This window comes from Bombus bifarius, unplaced genomic scaffold (genome assembly GCF_011952205.1).
Source record: "Bombus bifarius isolate JDL3187 unplaced genomic scaffold, Bbif_JDL3187 scf7180000008199, whole genome shotgun sequence".
In the NCBI taxonomy this organism is placed as follows: Eukaryota; Metazoa; Arthropoda; class Insecta; order Hymenoptera; family Apidae; genus Bombus; species Bombus bifarius.
The window spans coordinates 4,033,527-4,053,168 of NW_022884505.1; the positions used below are offsets into that span (position 1 = coordinate 4,033,527).

General features: G+C 38.5%; 1 protein-coding gene across 3 annotated transcripts in view; it reads left to right on the forward strand.

The window, feature by feature from the left end:
- The first annotated feature begins 2,400 nt into the window (after positions 1-2,400).
- LOC117210326 (SPARC-related modular calcium-binding protein 2) overlaps positions 2,401-19,642 on the forward strand; it is a 34,914-nt gene continuing 17,672 nt past the window's right edge. For all 3 annotated transcript variants that reach the window (XM_033453263.1, XM_033453264.1, XM_033453265.1), the window contains exons 1-2: positions 2,401-2,698; positions 3,581-4,143. In XM_033453263.1, coding sequence (XP_033309154.1) covers positions 4,057-4,143 — 87 coding nt within the window. In that variant the 5' untranslated portion in view covers positions 2,401-2,698; positions 3,581-4,056. The remainder of the gene's footprint in view (positions 2,699-3,580; positions 4,144-19,642) is intronic.

A 19,642-nucleotide genomic window follows, 5' to 3' on the forward strand; every position in this document is an offset into this window, starting at 1 on the left:
TCGTCGAAAGTGACCGAAAGAATCCGGTAAGGCTAATCAATTACGGATTGATCGGACACGAAGACATATACACATGTACGTGGAAAGAAAGAAAGAGAAGGAAAGAGAGCGAAGGAGAAGAAGAGGAGGATAATTACGGAGCAGAAAATTGCAGGGTGACTTATACTAGCAGAAGTTTACACGTCGCGAATGAACCGGCTCTTGGTGGGTTCAGGATCAGCAAGACAACGGTAAACCACCGTCGTTGGTCTGTTGTCGTGATGAGGAGCAAGAAAGAGACAAAAGAGACAGCGGAGAAGGGACGAGTAACGAGAAGAAAGAGGGAGAGGAAGAAAGATGGGAAAAAGGGAGGGAGAAAAAGCGAGAGGGAAGATCGCATACCTGAGTGAACAGGTGTGCCGGAGTGGACGACGAGTGAGTTGCTGTCCAGCCGACGGCGGCTTGGCCAACGAGCAGCCTGTTAAGTCCCTTCGTGCACGAAGAGCAGGGACGCAATCACTTCGCCGATTTTAGAATTCGCGACCGATTGGAATTCCACCGAGGAAAGTAAAATGCCTCTGAAATCACTTGGGACTGTTTTAACAACCGGCTATTGCTTTAAATCGAACGTCTCCCGTCAGAGATCGTAAAGTCCCGCGAATGTGCAAGATTAACGTCATTCGTTGAACGCCTCGTTCTTCATTTTCTTCGATATGGATTATGTTAAGTTTTGAGATTTTTAGGATTGTTGTTAAATTTACACGTAGAAGAATTCGTTGTATATTAATCGAAATCTGAATATTTTAAATCTGAGTACACAGATCTTATCGAGAAGTTTTCATTTGTTAAAGAAAGCTAAGTCGGAGAGGCTCGTAGAGATTTATAGTTATTGTCCTTGATTATTCATATTGGAAATTGACAGTCAGTCGTGTCTAAAAATGCCGGGTGATTTATTTGAACTACGAGTGACAAGCAATATCCGAAGAGCAGATTGTAAATGTAGAATGACTTTTGTCTCCCTGGTTACCTCAGACACGGCGCTATAATTGCACTCACGATCCTCGCCACTTTCTCCGCTGGACCGAGCGCATTCAAATACCAACAGCTACTTTAAATGCATCCACGGACTCGGTGACTAACTGCATCTCTTTTTTTTTTTTTTCTTCTGCCGATGTCTCAAACTAAACTCGCTTCTGTCTATGAATATTTATGATCTTTCCTAATAACAAACTCTACTTCATTATCATAATTTATTCCAATCATTTCTATTTCAAATTAGTATTTACATCGTTATAACCGTCATAGTAGATAAATTGTCAGTGTACGATCGATAGAAAGAAGTTAAAAGGAGATTCTAGTAAGAATTAAGAACAAAGAACGAAACGACGAGGATTATTTTTCTTGTCAGTTATTCGTCAAGAAGAGGAAGACAAATCGAGTACGAGGCAGCTAGTAAAGTTGTTTAAAGGTGGTTAATAGCCAACCCTACGAGTGAATTACACCCACGGATACGTAGGTAGCCGAGCAATAGCGCGTTATTATCTCGCTCGCTACGCCTACCAGTGGAACGAGTTCGATCGAAGAGTTCGATCGTTCTGGCCGATTAACCATCATTGTGTTTTCTTGTCTCGAGCAGGTGTCTCGAAGATAGATATTGCTTGCACGCGACAACGTTAGGAATTATTGATAGAACGACCGGCGTACAAACGTACGGCCAGGTTTAAATCTGACTTGGAGCTTAATCTCACGACCTACCTTATATCTAACTTTATGCAGTGTCTACGAGCGTAAAGTGAAATATGGTATTTGCGCGTCGTTCTGCGTTATAAATCACAAATGATAACTGTATAAACCACGTATTCGTTGGTTCCATAACGGAATCGTCATCGGGTACGTGGCATTAAATATTTATCGAACGAATTGTATCGGAGAAGTTCTTCGATAGATATTTCGAAATTAGGATTTTCAAATAGAACTAATTATCGATTTTATACTTCATTCGCTATCGCATTTCCTCTTAAATTGACAATTAATCGGTATCTTTTTCCTATTTGTAGAATTTATCGAAATCGATACCAAGTACTCACAGTTAAGAAAAATTCGAACGTATCGAGTTGCATCGAGCAGGGATCCGATAACTATAGCGCGGATATTTGTGCATTTTTGGAAAATTCAAAAAAACGCAAAAGCGTAGAGAATGCGAAAATGCAAAAATATGCAAAGGAGAGTCAAGGTACTTCCTGTAACATTTAGAAGATCAAGTAAATTTCTATTCAGGTTTTACATGTTTAGTTATGTCGATAAAGACGTAAAATTGCATAAACATTCGCAGTGATTTACCGATGACAAAAACAGGACAGAAGAACAATACGTTCTATTATTCTGTCGAAAGGTTACGGCAACATTGTTTTCTAATTCCAGATGTTCTTTGCGGAACTGCAGAGGACAATCGGTTGGAGGGTGATGAAAGCGCGAACTACGGACACGAAAAGAATAAATCAGGTCTCCGATTGAAATTTAACGAGGAATCTGGATGGCCACAGGTGTGCGTCCATTTCTAAACGTACGATCCTCCTGCACCCTTTCACATCCCTTTACCAACTGGTCGGTCGCTGTTAAAAGCTACATTCCATCGGCCAAACAACCAGTTCTGAATCGGTTTCGAATTCTCGATGGCTCATGAATCTTCGATCGCACGGAACTACACGTATGCCTGGAAGTATGTATCGAAGAAAGGGAAATGAACGCCGAATTTGCTTCATTCGTATCGACGAGAACGCACAACGTGGTCAGATGTATCGTGTTAAGGTACGGTCGTTCCTCTGACAGGGGAAATTGCTTTTCCAAGCGAACCGAAACTCTCTTTAAACAGATAATCTATGGATAGATAGGTAGTTTCAACTTTTGCCGCTCTTATACGCGCACATCGGGTGTTTTGGTAACATTGTAAACGAGATATCATATGAAATTAGTTTATTTTTGCTGTTATCTGTATCAGACGGAGCAACAGCATCAAGAAGAACATCAGGTACCGATATGAAAAGCTGCTGATGCGATTATGACGCGATAACGAAGCGAGATAAAAATAAATGTTGCATAAATGATTTTTTCGAATAAGCGGTATCGGAGATTTAATCGTTTCGTTCAATCAGTTTTTGTTAAAAAAATTTTAGCAGCAGATAAAAATTTGTATGCAAATATCCTTCGATCAAAAAAATTTTTCGCATAATTTTCAACATATATTATCGAAACTTTCTACATAATTATATTATTTCATCGAAAGCGATCGAAAAGTCACAGTTGAACGATCAAAGCGACACCGCTCTACCACACATCGTAAACGATACGTTATAAAAGCATTAGACTTGTTTGTTGTTCGTAAATCTCGCTGAAATAATCCTTCGAATAATACGTCTCTTTAACGGAGTTTATCTTTCCGAAACTTAAACGAGTACAATTTCAGACGATATAATCATCGGTTAAAGCAAACCGTATAACGATGGATATAAGCGATCCTGCGATTCCTCGAAATAGCGAGCGAGTAACGAAGCTCGGGCACGAAGTCCTCGTCACTTTTTTAACCATCGAAATTCTCCGATAGCGACGAAGAGGAGCGTAACACACAGGACTGCAACGGGGAGTCTGCCATCGGGCCGAGACAGGCTGCTCCAGCAGGCGAGCAAGTGCCAGTTGCTCGGCGGCAGTTGCCACGGCTGGACATACATTTGCTTCCTTTCGTCGAGGTCTTCGTTTACATGCGACTTACCCCCGTCGCGGTTCTTTGAAAGGGAGTTCGAGGGTCGAAAGTAATCACCGTGAAGGAAAGTGACGAGAAGCCGAAATCGTGGAAGCATTTCGAAGGAAGAAATAAACGGCAAACGAGAGGAAAAGGAGATAGATAGATAGATAGAGAGAGAGAGAGAGAGGGAGAGAGAGAGAGAGAGAGGGATCATGAAAAGGAGGATGCCATGTGTTAGGAACAGTGAGTGCGTGTGAGTGGCGTGCGTGTTACGTGCGTGTCGGCCCAGTGGCTTCGGTCCTTCGACCCTCGAGGACGTACCACCAGCCGAGGACACGATGATGATCTCGATGATACAAGCTGCCATCCTCCTGTCCGTCTTCGTTCATCTCAATGCCGCCACCAACACTATCACTATGGCTAAGGTGAGTATGTAATTGAACGTTGTCTCATTTGGAGAAGGTTTTGAATGTTCCCTAGAAAATGGAAAATTGATTGACAGGGTAGAGTTTTAGAGTTTCGTCAAAGGTGGTCTGAATAGCGTGAAATGCTTGAAAATTGGAAATTCTCGTTGAGAAAGGCAAAGATTCTGTGAAACAGCGGTAAAAAGGTATGTCTCATGGTACGATACAGTGGAATTTTATGTTCGACAGAGCTGATGCATTTTAGTATACAGTGTTTGAAGAAATTAGGGAAGCGTTTAAGTCAGAGGATTTGATTTATGACACGGTTTGTAAGATATCGCTGATAGCAATGTTGTATATTTAACGTTTATTAATAGCAGTACGTTAATAAACGTACATCTGATCGATATTAATAGTAATGTCGTTGATATATGTATATTTCACATACACGAATAATAGCGTTATCTTGATCTATTGTCTTGTAAGATCGGCTGTAATCGATAGAGACATACTCGGAGGAAACAAGACTCTTTTGTCACTTGTCAGCTGTAACTTCTATTATCAGAAAAAGAAGAGATTACAGAAGGCACAACCGGGTCAAACGTTTCTTTGCGATCCAACTTACGTGATCTCGTAATCACCGCAGGTAATATCTGCCATGAACTGTGCAGCGTGCAGGTGCAACTATACTCTACTAGAAGCGTTAGCCGGTTAAATAGCTAGTAGTTCGTCGTGTAGTTAAAAGGTATTCATGCGACAATGGCTGGTTGTTGGTTAATTAGACACGGTTCGCCAGTACGATAAGCACGGACGAGGAGAACTGTTTCGACTAACGAAAGAAACGTTTTTCATAATAGTTGCGCGACAGAAAAATTATTAGCACTTGGCGTGCGCGTTGTACAATCGTTTCACGGCCTTTTAAGTATCCCGCCGTACGATACAAATAGTCTTTTGTTTGCACCAGGCAAAGAAGAAAGGTAAATAGCGGTAATATCTGAGTCTCGATTAGAGATCCGACAGCGTAACTTTTCTTTCTTCTTTCTTTTTTTCTCAATATAATTATAAATACGCGAGATATCGTGCCTCTTTCTCTGTCCCTGTTTCGCTCCCTCTTTGCGCTAATGATTAATCGAGAAACTCAACGCTATGCTCGTTGTTAAGTTAATTATGTGGAGCACCCGATAACTTACTGCTTTTACACTGGGTAGAAAGATAATTTTGATTTCTCGTTACGAAATTTTATTGCATTATACTCGTTCTCTTTCTCATTTTTCCTCTTTCTCGGTCTTCCAAGAAACATGTCGAAACGAACGATTCTTCCGTGAAATAGTAGCGATTCTTATCAACGCATCGTGACGTGTTCGATCGCCGTGCGTTATGGTGAAATTTTCGTATTTCATAAAAATATGATTCATCGTTAATTTAATCTACGCCCACGATCGCACAAGGCAACGCTATTGCAACACTTTGTAATATTCGATAGTGAGAAGCGAGTCTCTTCTTAACCCCTCGCCTTCTCATCTTTTCCGCGACTATATACATCTGCGTTAACTAGCGACTGCTTTGACGCTATGTCCGAGGCAAAACGTTGAAATATTATACACGATTTGTATTCAGTAATCTACGGTCTTATAATATGGAAGTAAAGCCAGAGTTAAAATTGAACTTTGATACAAGTCTGACTCCGTTCTATTTGATCCATAATCCATACCAGTCTGATGAGTCTGTCTCGATACTACGAGACAAGGGGTTAAAAAAAAAATTCGTGTAGGTGGTCTTATGGCTATGCCGTGAATGTTCGTTGAAATTCACATTTTTGAGCGTACAACTAAAGCGTAGTCGGAAGCTAAACAGAAATTTTCTTCCAAGCGTTAGATATTATAACGAAGACTTCACACTGAATATTTTGTATGTACATATTTCTGCATACTAGATGCTTGATTCTGTATATTTTTGCAGCTTTAAGCGTATAAACGCCTATAATCTATTTATGGCATTGTACGAGAGTCACAACTAGGTTCATCGGAAAGTTTTTCTTCTTATAATTAAGTTTCAACGTAATATTTATCGTCGCTTATAGCCGCCTTTCGGCCATTCGTTTGCTTCGTCGTTGTTAAATTTTTCATCTTTTATCTGAACGTTTCATCTAAATATTCCCGTGTCACTACGACCTGTTTTCGAGTATCCAACGTTCTTTGTATCAAACAGCTTTAGAAATATCTAAAATGAAATGTCAGAAACCGTGGAAAATTGTCCCCGTGGGAGATGTTTTATTCGACCCTCGTAAAGAATGCAATTATCGTTATCAGCGATCGATTTCTTCGCCGTCTTTTCTCCTAGATTAAATTTTCAGATTCGAGGCGTGAATCAGATTCCAGAGACACGGCTTGAAACGCAAATAGAATTTCAGATTGAAATGTAAATTAAATTTCAAATTGAAATGTACATATATTTCAACCACCTGCGTTTTATGAAAAATCCACGAGCGAAGTTTCAGATAGTATAGGATCGAACGGAACGTACAATCGAAAAGGTGTAGACGTTTCAACTGACCTGATACAATGCCAAATATCTCGGAATATCACCAGTATTCCCCCAGAATAGAAACCACGGCGTCTAATCAATTTCCGCGATAGAGGCACATGGCCGATTCACGATGACAGACGCCAAAGAGAAAATTGCATTTATTTATGTCGCGGTCATTCGTTTCCTCCTTATCGAATTAATTACGATAAAAGTAGCCGCGTGTGTCCAACAACATTGCTCTTTCTTCGTATTTTACCGTTTGTTTGTAAACTGCCACGTTTTCCTCGTGCACAAATCGTAAAGAAGTGGTTACGAGGGACAAGCTTCGTTGCAGATAGCACGATTTTTCATTTCCACGTCGGGATAACGATACTCGCTTTCAATTATATACTCTGGACGGTTAAATGGAACGCGTAAACGCGACGAAATAACGCTCCTTCGCGACAACGCCGATAAAATCACGCACAGCTTCCAGGAACATGTTCTAGAATTAAGAGCGTTACACGCGTATTTTCTGACCCGAAAATCTTTGCTGGCATAGCGAATTAACGATGTTAATAAATCGCGAATATTACGTCGGTGGATAGTAGATTTATGCTTGATGATTCTGTTGCTCTGTTTTCCTTCGGCTGCTCCTCGGCCGCCGGTCTCTCGATATATCGGGAAAACGCTTATCCTCTTCGCGAGAAACGATTCTCGCATTCGCTGATCCGTTATATTCTCTTTTCGCGTGGCAATGCATTTTGCAATTTAATCGTTTCCAGCTTTGGCCGATAGAAATTTCTAACGATAATTTTTACCTATTCAGGTATTACGTTTAGATATTACGTTCTAATTTGAACTATTCGAGTAGCGTATAGTGTATAGCATCGAACGGTTTTGGCGATTATTAGGAAGAAAGTAAAGGAAAGTAAAGAGAAGAGTAATTCTTGTCAGCGAAGATAGAACTCTGTCGTTAGCAAATTAGTTCGACTAATGGATTTTCTAATCTCCGATGCGATCTAAATTTCAACTTAATAGCGAAAGCTATTAGGTAATCTGTTTCCTTAAATCAAGGAAAACGATAATTAGACCTCGAATGTTTCTGTATTTATGGGATATTTGAAAGCACAACGTAGAATAGCCGTTGTAGTATTTAATAAACGAAACCGTTCTCTATTTCCAGTTCATCGTCGCGTTCATAAAAATATGAAATTGCTACGAAGCTAATGAAAATCGATAAGAGATTGTAACTTGTTGTAAGCAAGTTGGATGGAAAAGGCGAAACGAGCTCGAAAACAGGATCGACTCTCTGGCGAAAAAGGCGCATCCGAAGAATCTGTTAAATTTCTTTTCATGCCCCCTGTCGAGACCACTTACGTAGGCAGAGATTTGCCATCGAAAGGAATTCATACGTGGGCACACTTGGCATCCGAACAACATTTCTTTTTTTCGCTTTTTTCTCGCCTCTCTCAGTTTCGATTTTACACGATCCCGTCACGCAGACAAACACATATCGGCCGTGTTGCTTTTTTCGAGCGCATTTCGCCTTTCCGATCGACCTTCGCAAAAAAGGACACATGTACTTGCGCGTATCATCGATCAGCAATATTTGTGGCACGCAAATTTCACTCGCGTGCAATAAAATGCCATTCATTCGGAAATTCCACGCGTTAATCTCTCGATCGCGCGTCCTTCCGATCTTCGCATTCTTTTCGCCGGGGATCGCGAATTTTTACGCTTCGAATTTTAGCGTCTCGTTGGCCCTGGAATTTCTCACATCTTTTTCCCACTTATAAAATCTCTTTTTTCTAGTACAAGCTTTTTGTGTATAGCGTAGTATCGATTATAGATCCGAAAAACGATATTCAAAGAAAGGAGTACTTTCAATATAAATTAGTTTTCGGTATAGAAAATGACGAGTCGATATTGTTGCATCAACGTAATAATCGATGTAACATAGTAGAGACGAAGGAAACGATATTCAGAGTAAAGGAACATTCTCGATATAAGGGAAGTATTAATACAAATTATACTTTTGGTAATTAGGGGAGAATTTTCTCTGCGACATAATTTTTTCCACTTATAAAGCAGAGAATGGGTCGATAGGTAAAGCAAGAGGACGATGTGTTCTTTTATGGGTATCAAATATTTCAAACTTAAAGTACCTAGAAGAATTATTAATTAATTAATTTATTAATTATTAACAAGGTCAACAGTGTTCTTTATATTTTTGTAAAAAGACACATAACACTAGAGTTAGAGTCAGTTTTACAAAACGCGAATACAACTTATCATTTCAGTTATTATCAGCTCGATAAGATGTAACGCGAGTCCTTAAGAAAATGTCGAAGGAGTCTGATTTTGATTTCATTTCTCCTATTTACCAAAGGTACAGTACCATACCAGAAGAATCGCAAAAATATTTTAAAACGCAAGGTATCAATATCCACTGATCCTAAGCATTATTTTTCTAGAATTAAATATGACGATATCGTCATCGATAACGCTACCAATATTATTAATTTCAACAGCATCGCCATCACCGTATGACGTTAATCGCCTCAACGCAGCAACATCGAGTTTCCTCAAACTACTCTCGAGCGATCGTGCGGTTCACTTAAAAAAAAATAATCTAGTTGACGATTCAAAGCTATAAGCATCTTCGAGTACCTTCGTCCATAACGTAGCGAACAAACGATGTCAGTATAACACGAACTGAACACGTTCCACACGGTTGTTTCTTTCTTCTCATGCTCGTACCTAGTCAGGAATTTCGTTCGTTAACATTGAACGTATGCAAATCGCTGGAGACGAATTCTTCTCACCGTGAGGCGACAACCACGAGCCTTATTTCCGTGTAATCTCAACTTTCTCATAGCCGGCGAGAAGAGATAAAACGATCCGTACGGTCCAACCGATCCAGACGGTCAGGCTCGAACTCGTCCAAAGGTGCACACGTGCAACGTTTAGCTCTGCTTGTACCTGGAAGAAAGAAACAGCTTGCTTCCAAGTACGCATTAGATGGCGATCGTATCTCATCCAGTCTTGTTCGATTTTCATCGAAAATCGTACCCTTTATTTCCTTAGATGAGACTATTGCAAATATTATGGCTCTTCAGCGCCAAGTGTTTCAAGATGTTTGATCTTTGCACAACGAATCCCACGACGATATTTCGATTTGCATGCTTCCCATCGACGTGTTCATTTTACAAATAACCGTTACATAGACACGTGTAATATGTACGTGTGCAAAAGGGTTTGTCGAGGTACAGTAGTATGCGAAAATCATTAAACGAATAGATCTTTCGCTTTGCGATTAATTGTTCTCGCATTAAAAAAGCGTATTCAAAAAGTATTTAAGAAGATTTCGATTGGTATCGTTTACAAAGGCAAATGATAAATAAAAGAAGACGATTCTTGGAATTGCTAGAGATGCAAGAGATAAGATATATAGCAGGATAAAATCGCAGTTAAACTTGTAAAAGTTATTATTACAATGTATCCCTTCTGGGGATAGAAAAGAATAAATGACTCGATTTCAAGTTAACATTAACATCGTAACATTAACATTTCAAGATCGAAAGTTCTTGTATGGTTTTATAGTTACGAGATATAATACACCCATATGCACGTAATATTTTCTATAGAATTTTAACTAACATTAGCTACAACAGTATGGCAAACAGAAGAAAACAGTAGAGCGGATAAACGTTTTTATCGCATAATTACACAGGTGCGCTATTAGACAAAATTTCTGAAAGTATTTTGCACGTGTTACTCGTGCACCGAGTAAGCAGAAACGAAAGCTGAAAGCGTATCGTTTCGAGAAAGAGAGAAATTGACGGGACACGTGTGTCTTCGATAAGCAGCTGATGAATCGCGTCTTGTTCGAAATACAATACTTAATAGGATTTTTTCAGCGCCACGAAGAAGACGTCTTGAATTTCGTGTCTTAATCCATCCGAAGACGAGCAATAATTAATAAGAAGCTGGTTGCACGAATGGCGAGCATCAAGCCGCGAAAGAATGTGTCTAAGAAACCTGTTTGGGGAGAGCCAATATCTTACGAGGTCCTCTCCTCTTTACCTCTTTCTCTCCTCTCCTCTCGCCGTACCAGGAACACACATGTGCACCTTCTCGTGTGCATTGCGACACGCAAAGCTTCCCCCGAATGCTCAGGTGTTGGCAGATATTCCCCTTTCTGCCTTTTGTGCATCGTTTCACCTTCTGCATCGTTAGCCGGCCAACTCCTCGTCGTTTCGGCTATTAGCCTCTCTCGAACGTTCCTCGTCTGACCGATTATCCAAGCCGATTAACGTTGGTCTTCTCGTAATACGAGAAAATTCAGTTTTGCGAAGTTCCAATGAAATTTCGATGGAACAAGTAGGTGAAGAGCTGCGGAATGTCGAGGCTTGACTATCGCGATTTATGAGCATCGAAAACAACTTTAATATCTAGGAGAGAAAATATATTGCTGTTATTTGTTATTATTTATTGAAGTACGTCTTATTGAATTACGTGCGATCGATTCTGGTCTGTTATCTTCCTTATCATCTCTTCAGGAACGATGTAATGCCACGTTTTCAAAACTTTCGAGCTTTGCTGGCGAATATTGTTCTTAGGTGCGTTTTTGTGTGATGTTCTGCCGCGTTCTCCATACTCTCCTTTATTTATTATTATTTATGATTATTATTTGTTCCTTTCGTTGAAAAATTCTCTTCGTGGTAAAAGATTCAATTCAACGAATGACACAAAAATGCACCTAGAACGTGATATTTATGTTGGCTATATTAGTAAATATTTTGCTAGCAAATCCCACGAGTTGTGAAAAAAATGCATCTATTATGCACTAACTGGGTAACACGATATAAAACACAAAATATCGTGCATCTGTTATTTATTGATAAAGCGGAAGAAACCTTCGAGACCATCTAATATTGTGATCGATTTAATTCTTTATTAAAATCGTCGAAGAGACACACACTGATTTATTCCATTGATTCGATAAGTTAAAGTGCATCGTGATAAGCAAAGAACGTGTCTGATAAAAGCTACATCAAAGAAGCAGAAATAATAAATAGTCCGTGGAAGAGCACTCTAAAAATGGTACGAAAAGAGGGAGATAATTAATGCACATAATTCGGTAATAAAAACGTTCTTTCGGTTATTTTCGAGCCAACTGTATCCTTTAGACATATGTCGTTTGGGTCGTGTGTTTGATCCAAAATTAATAAAATCGATAACAAAATTTTATCGCTCGATATAATATAAATACATTATAGCAGTGTTCCATATACAGATACGATATACCGACGTTAAGTTCAAGCTTGAAAATGGAATTTTATTTTAAAGTTCATCGAAGAGTAAATATAATCGACGAGACAAACTTTAGTCGAAATTGGAAAGTTAAATTTTCCTTCTAATTTTCCTTCCTTCGCCAGAACAGCGAAGTATATCGAAGAAGAGTAAAATATCAATAGACGAGCCGAACTATAGCGAAATGTAGCAAAATATACAGAAAATCATCAAATCTTTGAATCTCTTCGATCGCTCCAAAAATACGCGGGAATTCAGGCTATATGCTGCGTCGGAGCATACGGTCCTCAAAGCTTTAAGCCACGTTCACAGCAGTTCTATCAACGGTCGTTACTCAGCTGTTTCGCTACTGCACAAAAGCGATATTTCATCGTTGACTCGGCTGTTTTTCGCCTCCTCTCGATCCACATTCATATCGTATCATTACCAATGGGATTTTTAACGAGTTTCCTGCAAGAACGCGAATAAGGTTAACCTTTTCCGCGGCGGATTCCAATCGCACCCGATCTAAATAGCAATTACCGAGTCGGTAACGAGGTATTCGAAAAGCAATTAAACTCATAGTAATTTTACGATCGGTGTATCAAGCGTGCCGGCCCAGGACCTTGATCGTTGATCGGTTGCTATAATATCGAGTTTTATCGTGACTCAAATCGATCTGCCGTGCCGCCGTCGCTACTCTATAATCAATTTTCTCGTCGTGTCAACTACGGGGGCAATTCGGTGCCGCATGGCGCCAATCTACTGGAACACTTCCTTTTTTCTTCTCTTCCATTTTCTTCTCTTTCTGCTTATTCGCACGTACTATCGGTCCTAACTGGTCGAGCACTTTTGCTGAATTTATGTCGTAACGCTATATGAATTTGTGCGAAACTAACGAGTAGAAGTAGTTATTATCTATTTTTGGAGTTGACGAACTATACGTTTAAGTTATTGATAATTTGCGCGTGTCTATGCATATTCATATTTTTATATACGCAGCAACCGAATTAAAAAAGAAGAACTTGAGCAGACGTATGTTTCGTATCTTAGTTTGGATATTTTATACAGCTTCGCGTATTATGTGTACTCGGTGCGTTTCGCACCTTTAAACTTTCCGCAAGTGCACAAAAATCGATGCAATGTACCGATATTAGACGCGTCACTGCTTGAAATGATTTAATCATTTTTCTGTTCATGAATTTCGGATCGTAGAAGATCTTCTTTCTTTGATTCAGAATTTAGAAAATTGAACATACATAGGAGGCGCAAAAAGCGTCGACGCACGTATTAATTAATAAATATTTTAAATATTTGAAGTATACAGGATGGTTGGTAACTGGTGGTACAAGTGGAAAGAGAATGATTCTACGCGAAAAAAGAAGTCGAAAATATAGAATAAACATTTTTTTATTTTTTTCTTCTTTAAATTTTTCCATCCAGACAACGAACTATAGTGAGATCCGTTATAACGAGACGCGATAAAGTGCACGCGTACCGAGCGAAAATTCAAAGTCGATTTTCTCGAAAACAAAGCCTCGAACGAAAAATTTGTATTCTATATTTTCCACTTCTTTTTTCGCGTAGAATCACCCCTTTCCGCTTGTACCACCAGTTACCAACCACCCTGTATAAATATACCAAATTTCGTATCATTTAATAGCACTTTCGCGCGTCCGGAAAAATTCGATACAATAAAAATAGAACGTGTAATTTAATAGAAAAAAAAAACGCTTCATTGGGAAAGGAGGGTACGTGTCAGTACTTTTTGTAGCCATTATACGTACATATAACACAAAGTGCCAGATGAATCATTGCATATCTCTTCATCCGTAATTTAGTAATTAAATTACATCCTGTTAAAGACAAGCAAATCCGCATACTTTTGAACCACGATATTACTACACGCTTACGAGTTTCTACGGGTATAAATTTCTTCGTACGATTTTTATCTTCTCTCGCGACAGAGAATATTCTTCTTCCTACTCCAGCAGATCGTCGGTCCTGTTATTTCTTTTTCTACTTCTCCTTTTTCTCTGACACACTTCCTTGGCGCCTGTAATAATTCTCCAGACGAAATTGGTAGCAAATCCTATCCGAGCTAAAGAGGCAAAAAGAAAGATGACACATTCTTGACGAGTCGTTATATCGTTCGTGACATTCGCTCACGAAGCTACAATTAATGGTAACTACCGCGGAAAATGTAGTCCGATAATTGGCGCGCGTGTCAATGACGACGACGCCTCGTCGTCGAGACGTTCGTCACTAATTAACACTCGTCCCGTTAAACACAACTCGTTCCTGTCCGCTAAGAATTCAAAAAGAGAGTCTCACGTTCGCCTAATTAATAACCATCCTTCCACGCTCGATAGATGGAAACGGTGCCTCCTTCTTGTTCGCGAATCATTATTCATTTTTATCGGTCTTTCTGCCTTCGACGATCGCTCTGCTTTTTGGATTAGATGCAATTAAGGAGAACGTTTATCGAATTTGACCGAATCGCCTGGTGATTTAGCGGATCGTGTGCTATGTTTCGCTTATACGCTGCGATACGGAATTCGTAGAGAGCTGCAGATACGAGTCGTACGATTTAGTCGCGTAGCTTTGGAGAAATTCGAGCCTACAGGCAATTTTTTAATCCTTTTCTCTTTTCAGTGAGAATATGTTTTACTAATTTTCTACAGTTAATCATCAGTTTCTGGATAATTCTTATAAATTAAATGTACAGTTTATTTTGGTAAGTATATCATTGGCTTTTATTTTATTGCTTTCTTTCCATCGAACCACGATGCGAAACTTTCAAAGATATAGAAACACTCGTTTCAATCTTTTGCCATTTCTTGTCTCTTTTCATGGTTGAAAAGTATTTGTTGTTGTTCGATGGACATGGGGCAAATGTCGAATGTACGATGTATCATGTAGTATCTCGATGAAAATACCAATTATGGATGCACAGTTCGTGGTCGATAAAAATTCACGATTATATTAAAAAGGAAATGAACGTGACCTTGAAATCTTGGCATCTAACAAGGAGGAATAATTCAGCCGCGCATTTATTCTCCGAATCAACCTCCATATAGATACGTGTCATAAATATCTTTAACGTCGTTCTGAACGATACTTAAAAATTCCATTTCTTTTTACGAATATTATTCCTCTACGTTCCCCCTCATTTATTCTCATTTTCATACTTCTCGCGAGCACGTTGCCTCGTTTGAAAAGAAGATCATGTCTTTGCAACGGAGCGATTATCAGTGCAATGAGGAAGTTTGGACGATCGGAAGTTTGAAAGTTTGAAAATTGGAAAAATGAGAAATTTGAAATCTACAAATTTTTCGACGATTTGAATCATCGAAGATGTAAAAGTTTGGAAGTTCAGAAGCTGGAAGCTTCGTGACTTGGAAGATTCGTAAGAGTTTGAAAATGTCAATTATTTGTCCGAAAAGATCAAAGAATTACTACCAAATAGACTACCAAAAGAAACGTTGCATGTATTACGTAATAAACTACTAATTCCATGAAAACATGCCTCTAATTCCTACAATTTCTCTGCGACCAATTTCTCAACGACCTAATAAACCTACACATAATTCGATACATATTACCACGGCGGCTCGATATTAATAGAAATGGTCAAACACAGCGTGATGAATGTTCTACGGGAATTTTTCGCTTTTCGCTGATAAACCGGCCACTCTGGAACAGGATCGATTTGAATTTGCTCGATACACCGCTGTCCACGTGATCGCTATCAAGCACGAAACGTATAGAACTTTACATACACTTGAACGTAGGCGATCAGCGACAGACAGGTGCAACAAGTAATCACGCTGGTCGACTCTTGTTTGTAGAAATTTGCATTTGCGTGTCGTCTAGCGCTGAATACACATGACCTGTTCTCTTTCCGCGAATTCTAATTAGCCACGGGATGTCACTATGGCCTGTATCTATAGTAATCGACTGATTGTTGAAACCCTTAACGCGTTAGTCCTCGTATCTCATATGGAGCGTACGTTTGTGCATAATAATTTAAACTGGTTATATCTAATTCGTTTGATGAACTCATTGGATACGTTTAAAGCTTATTGATTGTATCAATTTAAAATTCGTTTATCGTTTTGACAGTGGAACCTCCGATCCCTGACACGCAGCTAGATATACTCTACGTAGTTCAAAGGAATTGAAGCAATACGATGTAAATAAATAAATCAGTAACAAATAGATCGGTAGATTGGTAAATAAACTCATACGTAATCGTGTTTTGTGTCTCGACACGTAGAAGTAAATATCAATATCGTCAAGAGGGCTCGCGTGTCTCTAGCAAACAAATAAAACGAAAGCGAATCTAATGAAAAGTCTAATGAAAAATCTAATAGCAGAAATTTTGATCGTTTCGTTAGTCGTAGTCTTGACGCATCAAAGACGATTTAAGTACATAGCACAAAATAACTTCTATGCTAAACTAGATTAGAGTCTAAAAGATTAACTTCTTTTCATCCGATGAAATATTGGAAACATACGAATGACATTGGTTAAACACAGATTAATAGTCATGAATTTAAACTAACGTAACGTGAGAATCAGAAAATCAAGAAAAATCGACTCTCCTAGGAACTTCGTATATTTACATCTACATTTATTTTATTTTATCCCTCTTTCATCCCCGCTATAAAATCTCGTCTGCTGATAAATAACGAACAACTCGACGATTATCATTCGAAGTAAAGTCGCGAATCGTTTTAACATCGTTTTCGTTGAACGTCGATGAGATCGTCGGAGCACGAATTTTCCAAGCGTTCTCGTTGAGATTCATTTTCTGCCGGAAAGGAAATGCTTTGGCTCGCGCGATTACGCGCCGAAAAACCCGTTTCGTCCGCGCGCACTAAATTATGCTATCGATTTTCCTCATTTCTTTTTCTTCCCGCCTTCTCGATCTTTTTAACGTTACGTGCTCGAAATGCGCTCGACAACGAGACGAAATCGTGCTATTGGCAACAATTAAACGCGAGCTGACTAATTAATTTTCTCGTAAATCGTGGACGAATCTACTTTACGACGGATAATGGCTCGTTAATTTATCGATAAACAAATTAGACGTAAGAATGCAATTGCACGAGATCGCTACCGTAGAATTTCAACAGCGAACGCCGTTTCTAACATTATTTTCCTGCTAATGGATTCCGTGACTGGGATTCTCCACGTTCGTTCCTTGAAACGTTGACTTTTACTGGCTCGTTCGTTTCTGTACAAGTTAGATAACGATAAGGCTCTCTACCGATATATCTCATTGTTTTATAAATTTTATAAGTAGATGCTATTATTTCTCGAGTTGGCATAATTACGGGAGAAATTTACGAAACCCGTTCCTTGAAAACATTTGCACTTTGAATATTTTAACGGTGTATATATTACAATTGCTAATAGGACATTTCCTTCGTCAAAACACCGACTTACATAAGTACGATAATGTAATATCTTTATAAATAGCTATGAAAGAAGACAGAATTTTGGATGTTGATCCATTTTTCCTGCATTACCTGCCACGGGCTGCTTCTACGAAGATTATATTTCGTTAAATCCACTCGAAATCATCTATTGTCGTTGTATACTGCGTGTCGTAGTTGTATCGTTGCTAATAGAAATACACTTCTCAAGCGTAATAACAAAGTAACGATTCCCATGATCGGTAAAAGATTACTATTTTTATCAAAATCCAAATTGAACAATCGAAAATAACGTGTAAGGTTCATCGAGATGAAAAGAAAATTTTGGAATTGAAAAGTAACGCATTATTAAAGATTCTATAAGCAACTTGTCAGCTATTTTCTACTCAACCGATAGATAAGGAGAAAGTGGAAATCAACGTCTTCTAACAACAATAATAGCGTTGATTATCAATTCGTATTCAAGTACTTACGCATATAGTTATCCGAATACTTGCGCACGTTCTTGACGTAACGCAGGAGTCCAGGTTCTCGTGATTGCTTAAATATTCGAAGTCGATTATCGCTTCCAGTCGGCCAGGAACACCGTCTGAATGTTAAAGGATCATTTACTGGCGTGTATCCTTCGCGAGGATTTCAACGATTCGCACATCTTCGCTTTATGGTAATGCTTTGGTTATCGCGTTGCCTCAAATTTGTCATCTTCTTTGGCAACGCGAAACTCCATTAAAACTCGAAACATTTACCCAGAAACCTGAATATCCTATCTCGTTGTCTTTCCCTTAAATATCGAATTTAACAGTGACATTCCTGAAAATTCGTGAATATCGTTAACTTCTCAATAAATATTACTAGCGCGATACTCGTTATACCTGTAGCATAATACTATAATATTTAATGATTGAGTAATTATTATTATCTTACCGAGTACCGTTAATACGATATTTGCCAAAAGCTCAAGGTAACGTTCTAAAATTAGGAAATATTAAAATGCAAAATTAAGAAACAATTTAATAATAACTGTCATCGTTTGACCAAGTATCGTCGATACAAAATTTGCCAAAATATTTGACAGTCTAATAATCATTATCGTCTTGTCAAATAGATACTATTAACACGATATCTATCAAAAGGAAACGTAACATTCTAAAACTAGATGATATTCAAATAAATCAGCTTGCCCTGAACTAAATGCACCACATAAAATAGAACCACGTCAATAAACAAAAGCAACTTTGATGTTAGATCAAAGCGTAAAATACAACGTGTAAGGTGGCTACGCGTAAACGTTCCCTCTTTTAATCACCATTTTCAGCCAACTATCTCAGCGATCCTTATAATCAAAGGCACTGACAAATCATTGTGTTTCGTTCGTTGTCTGTTCTACAGAAAAAAAAGAGCTGCACCTTCTTCGAGAACCCGTCATTAGGTTTACGTACTTATAATACTTGCGTGCCTCGGAACGTGTCTTTATCCTTGCCATAAGCGAGCGTACGATTCAGAAAAATTGTTCGGAGAAGTTATGCGCTTTTTATAAAGACTTATGCAACCTATCGAACGAACATTTGCGTTTGTTACTGTTAGCACACTTGAGAAACCATCGCGTTTCTATTACACAGAGTGATACAAAATTTGATCGATCCAAAATTTCAAAGATTTTTAGCATTTTACGAGGAAAAGCGAACGATTATTTAATCGATATAGATTAAATACAATGCCAGTTACAGGGAACGCACAAGTTTGTTCTAACGTCTGCAAGGAATATTTGATGATTGATTTCCATTTCAAAGTACGAGATAGGTGTATTATGAAAATTTTCGATTGCAAATTCATCAATATTTCCAACTGTTCCTTCCTCTTTTCTTCAAAGAATGTCCCATTCGTTTATCATTCTTGTTTTCCTATATTACAAGGAAGATGGAAGTATTTCTATGGTCGTAGAAAGGGAGAATAGAAATTTACCTTCTGTTCTTTCCTTCTCTATCTATCGTGTACTATCCGTACACGAAATTCAATCGATAATTAATTCATTAAGAAGTACACCAGTGTCTTCAAAATAAATTTAGAATACATTTAGCGTGTGGTGAAAAAATTTATTTATATCGTACGCCATAAATAAAATCCTTTGATTTTGGAATCTATATCGACTAAATATTTATTTATTTTTTTTTTTTTATATGAATTCTAAGTTTTTGAAGTCTCGGATTATTTTTCTCCTTTATCGCACCATATATCACAATAATATACGTTTCGACGATATAGAAGGAAGAGAA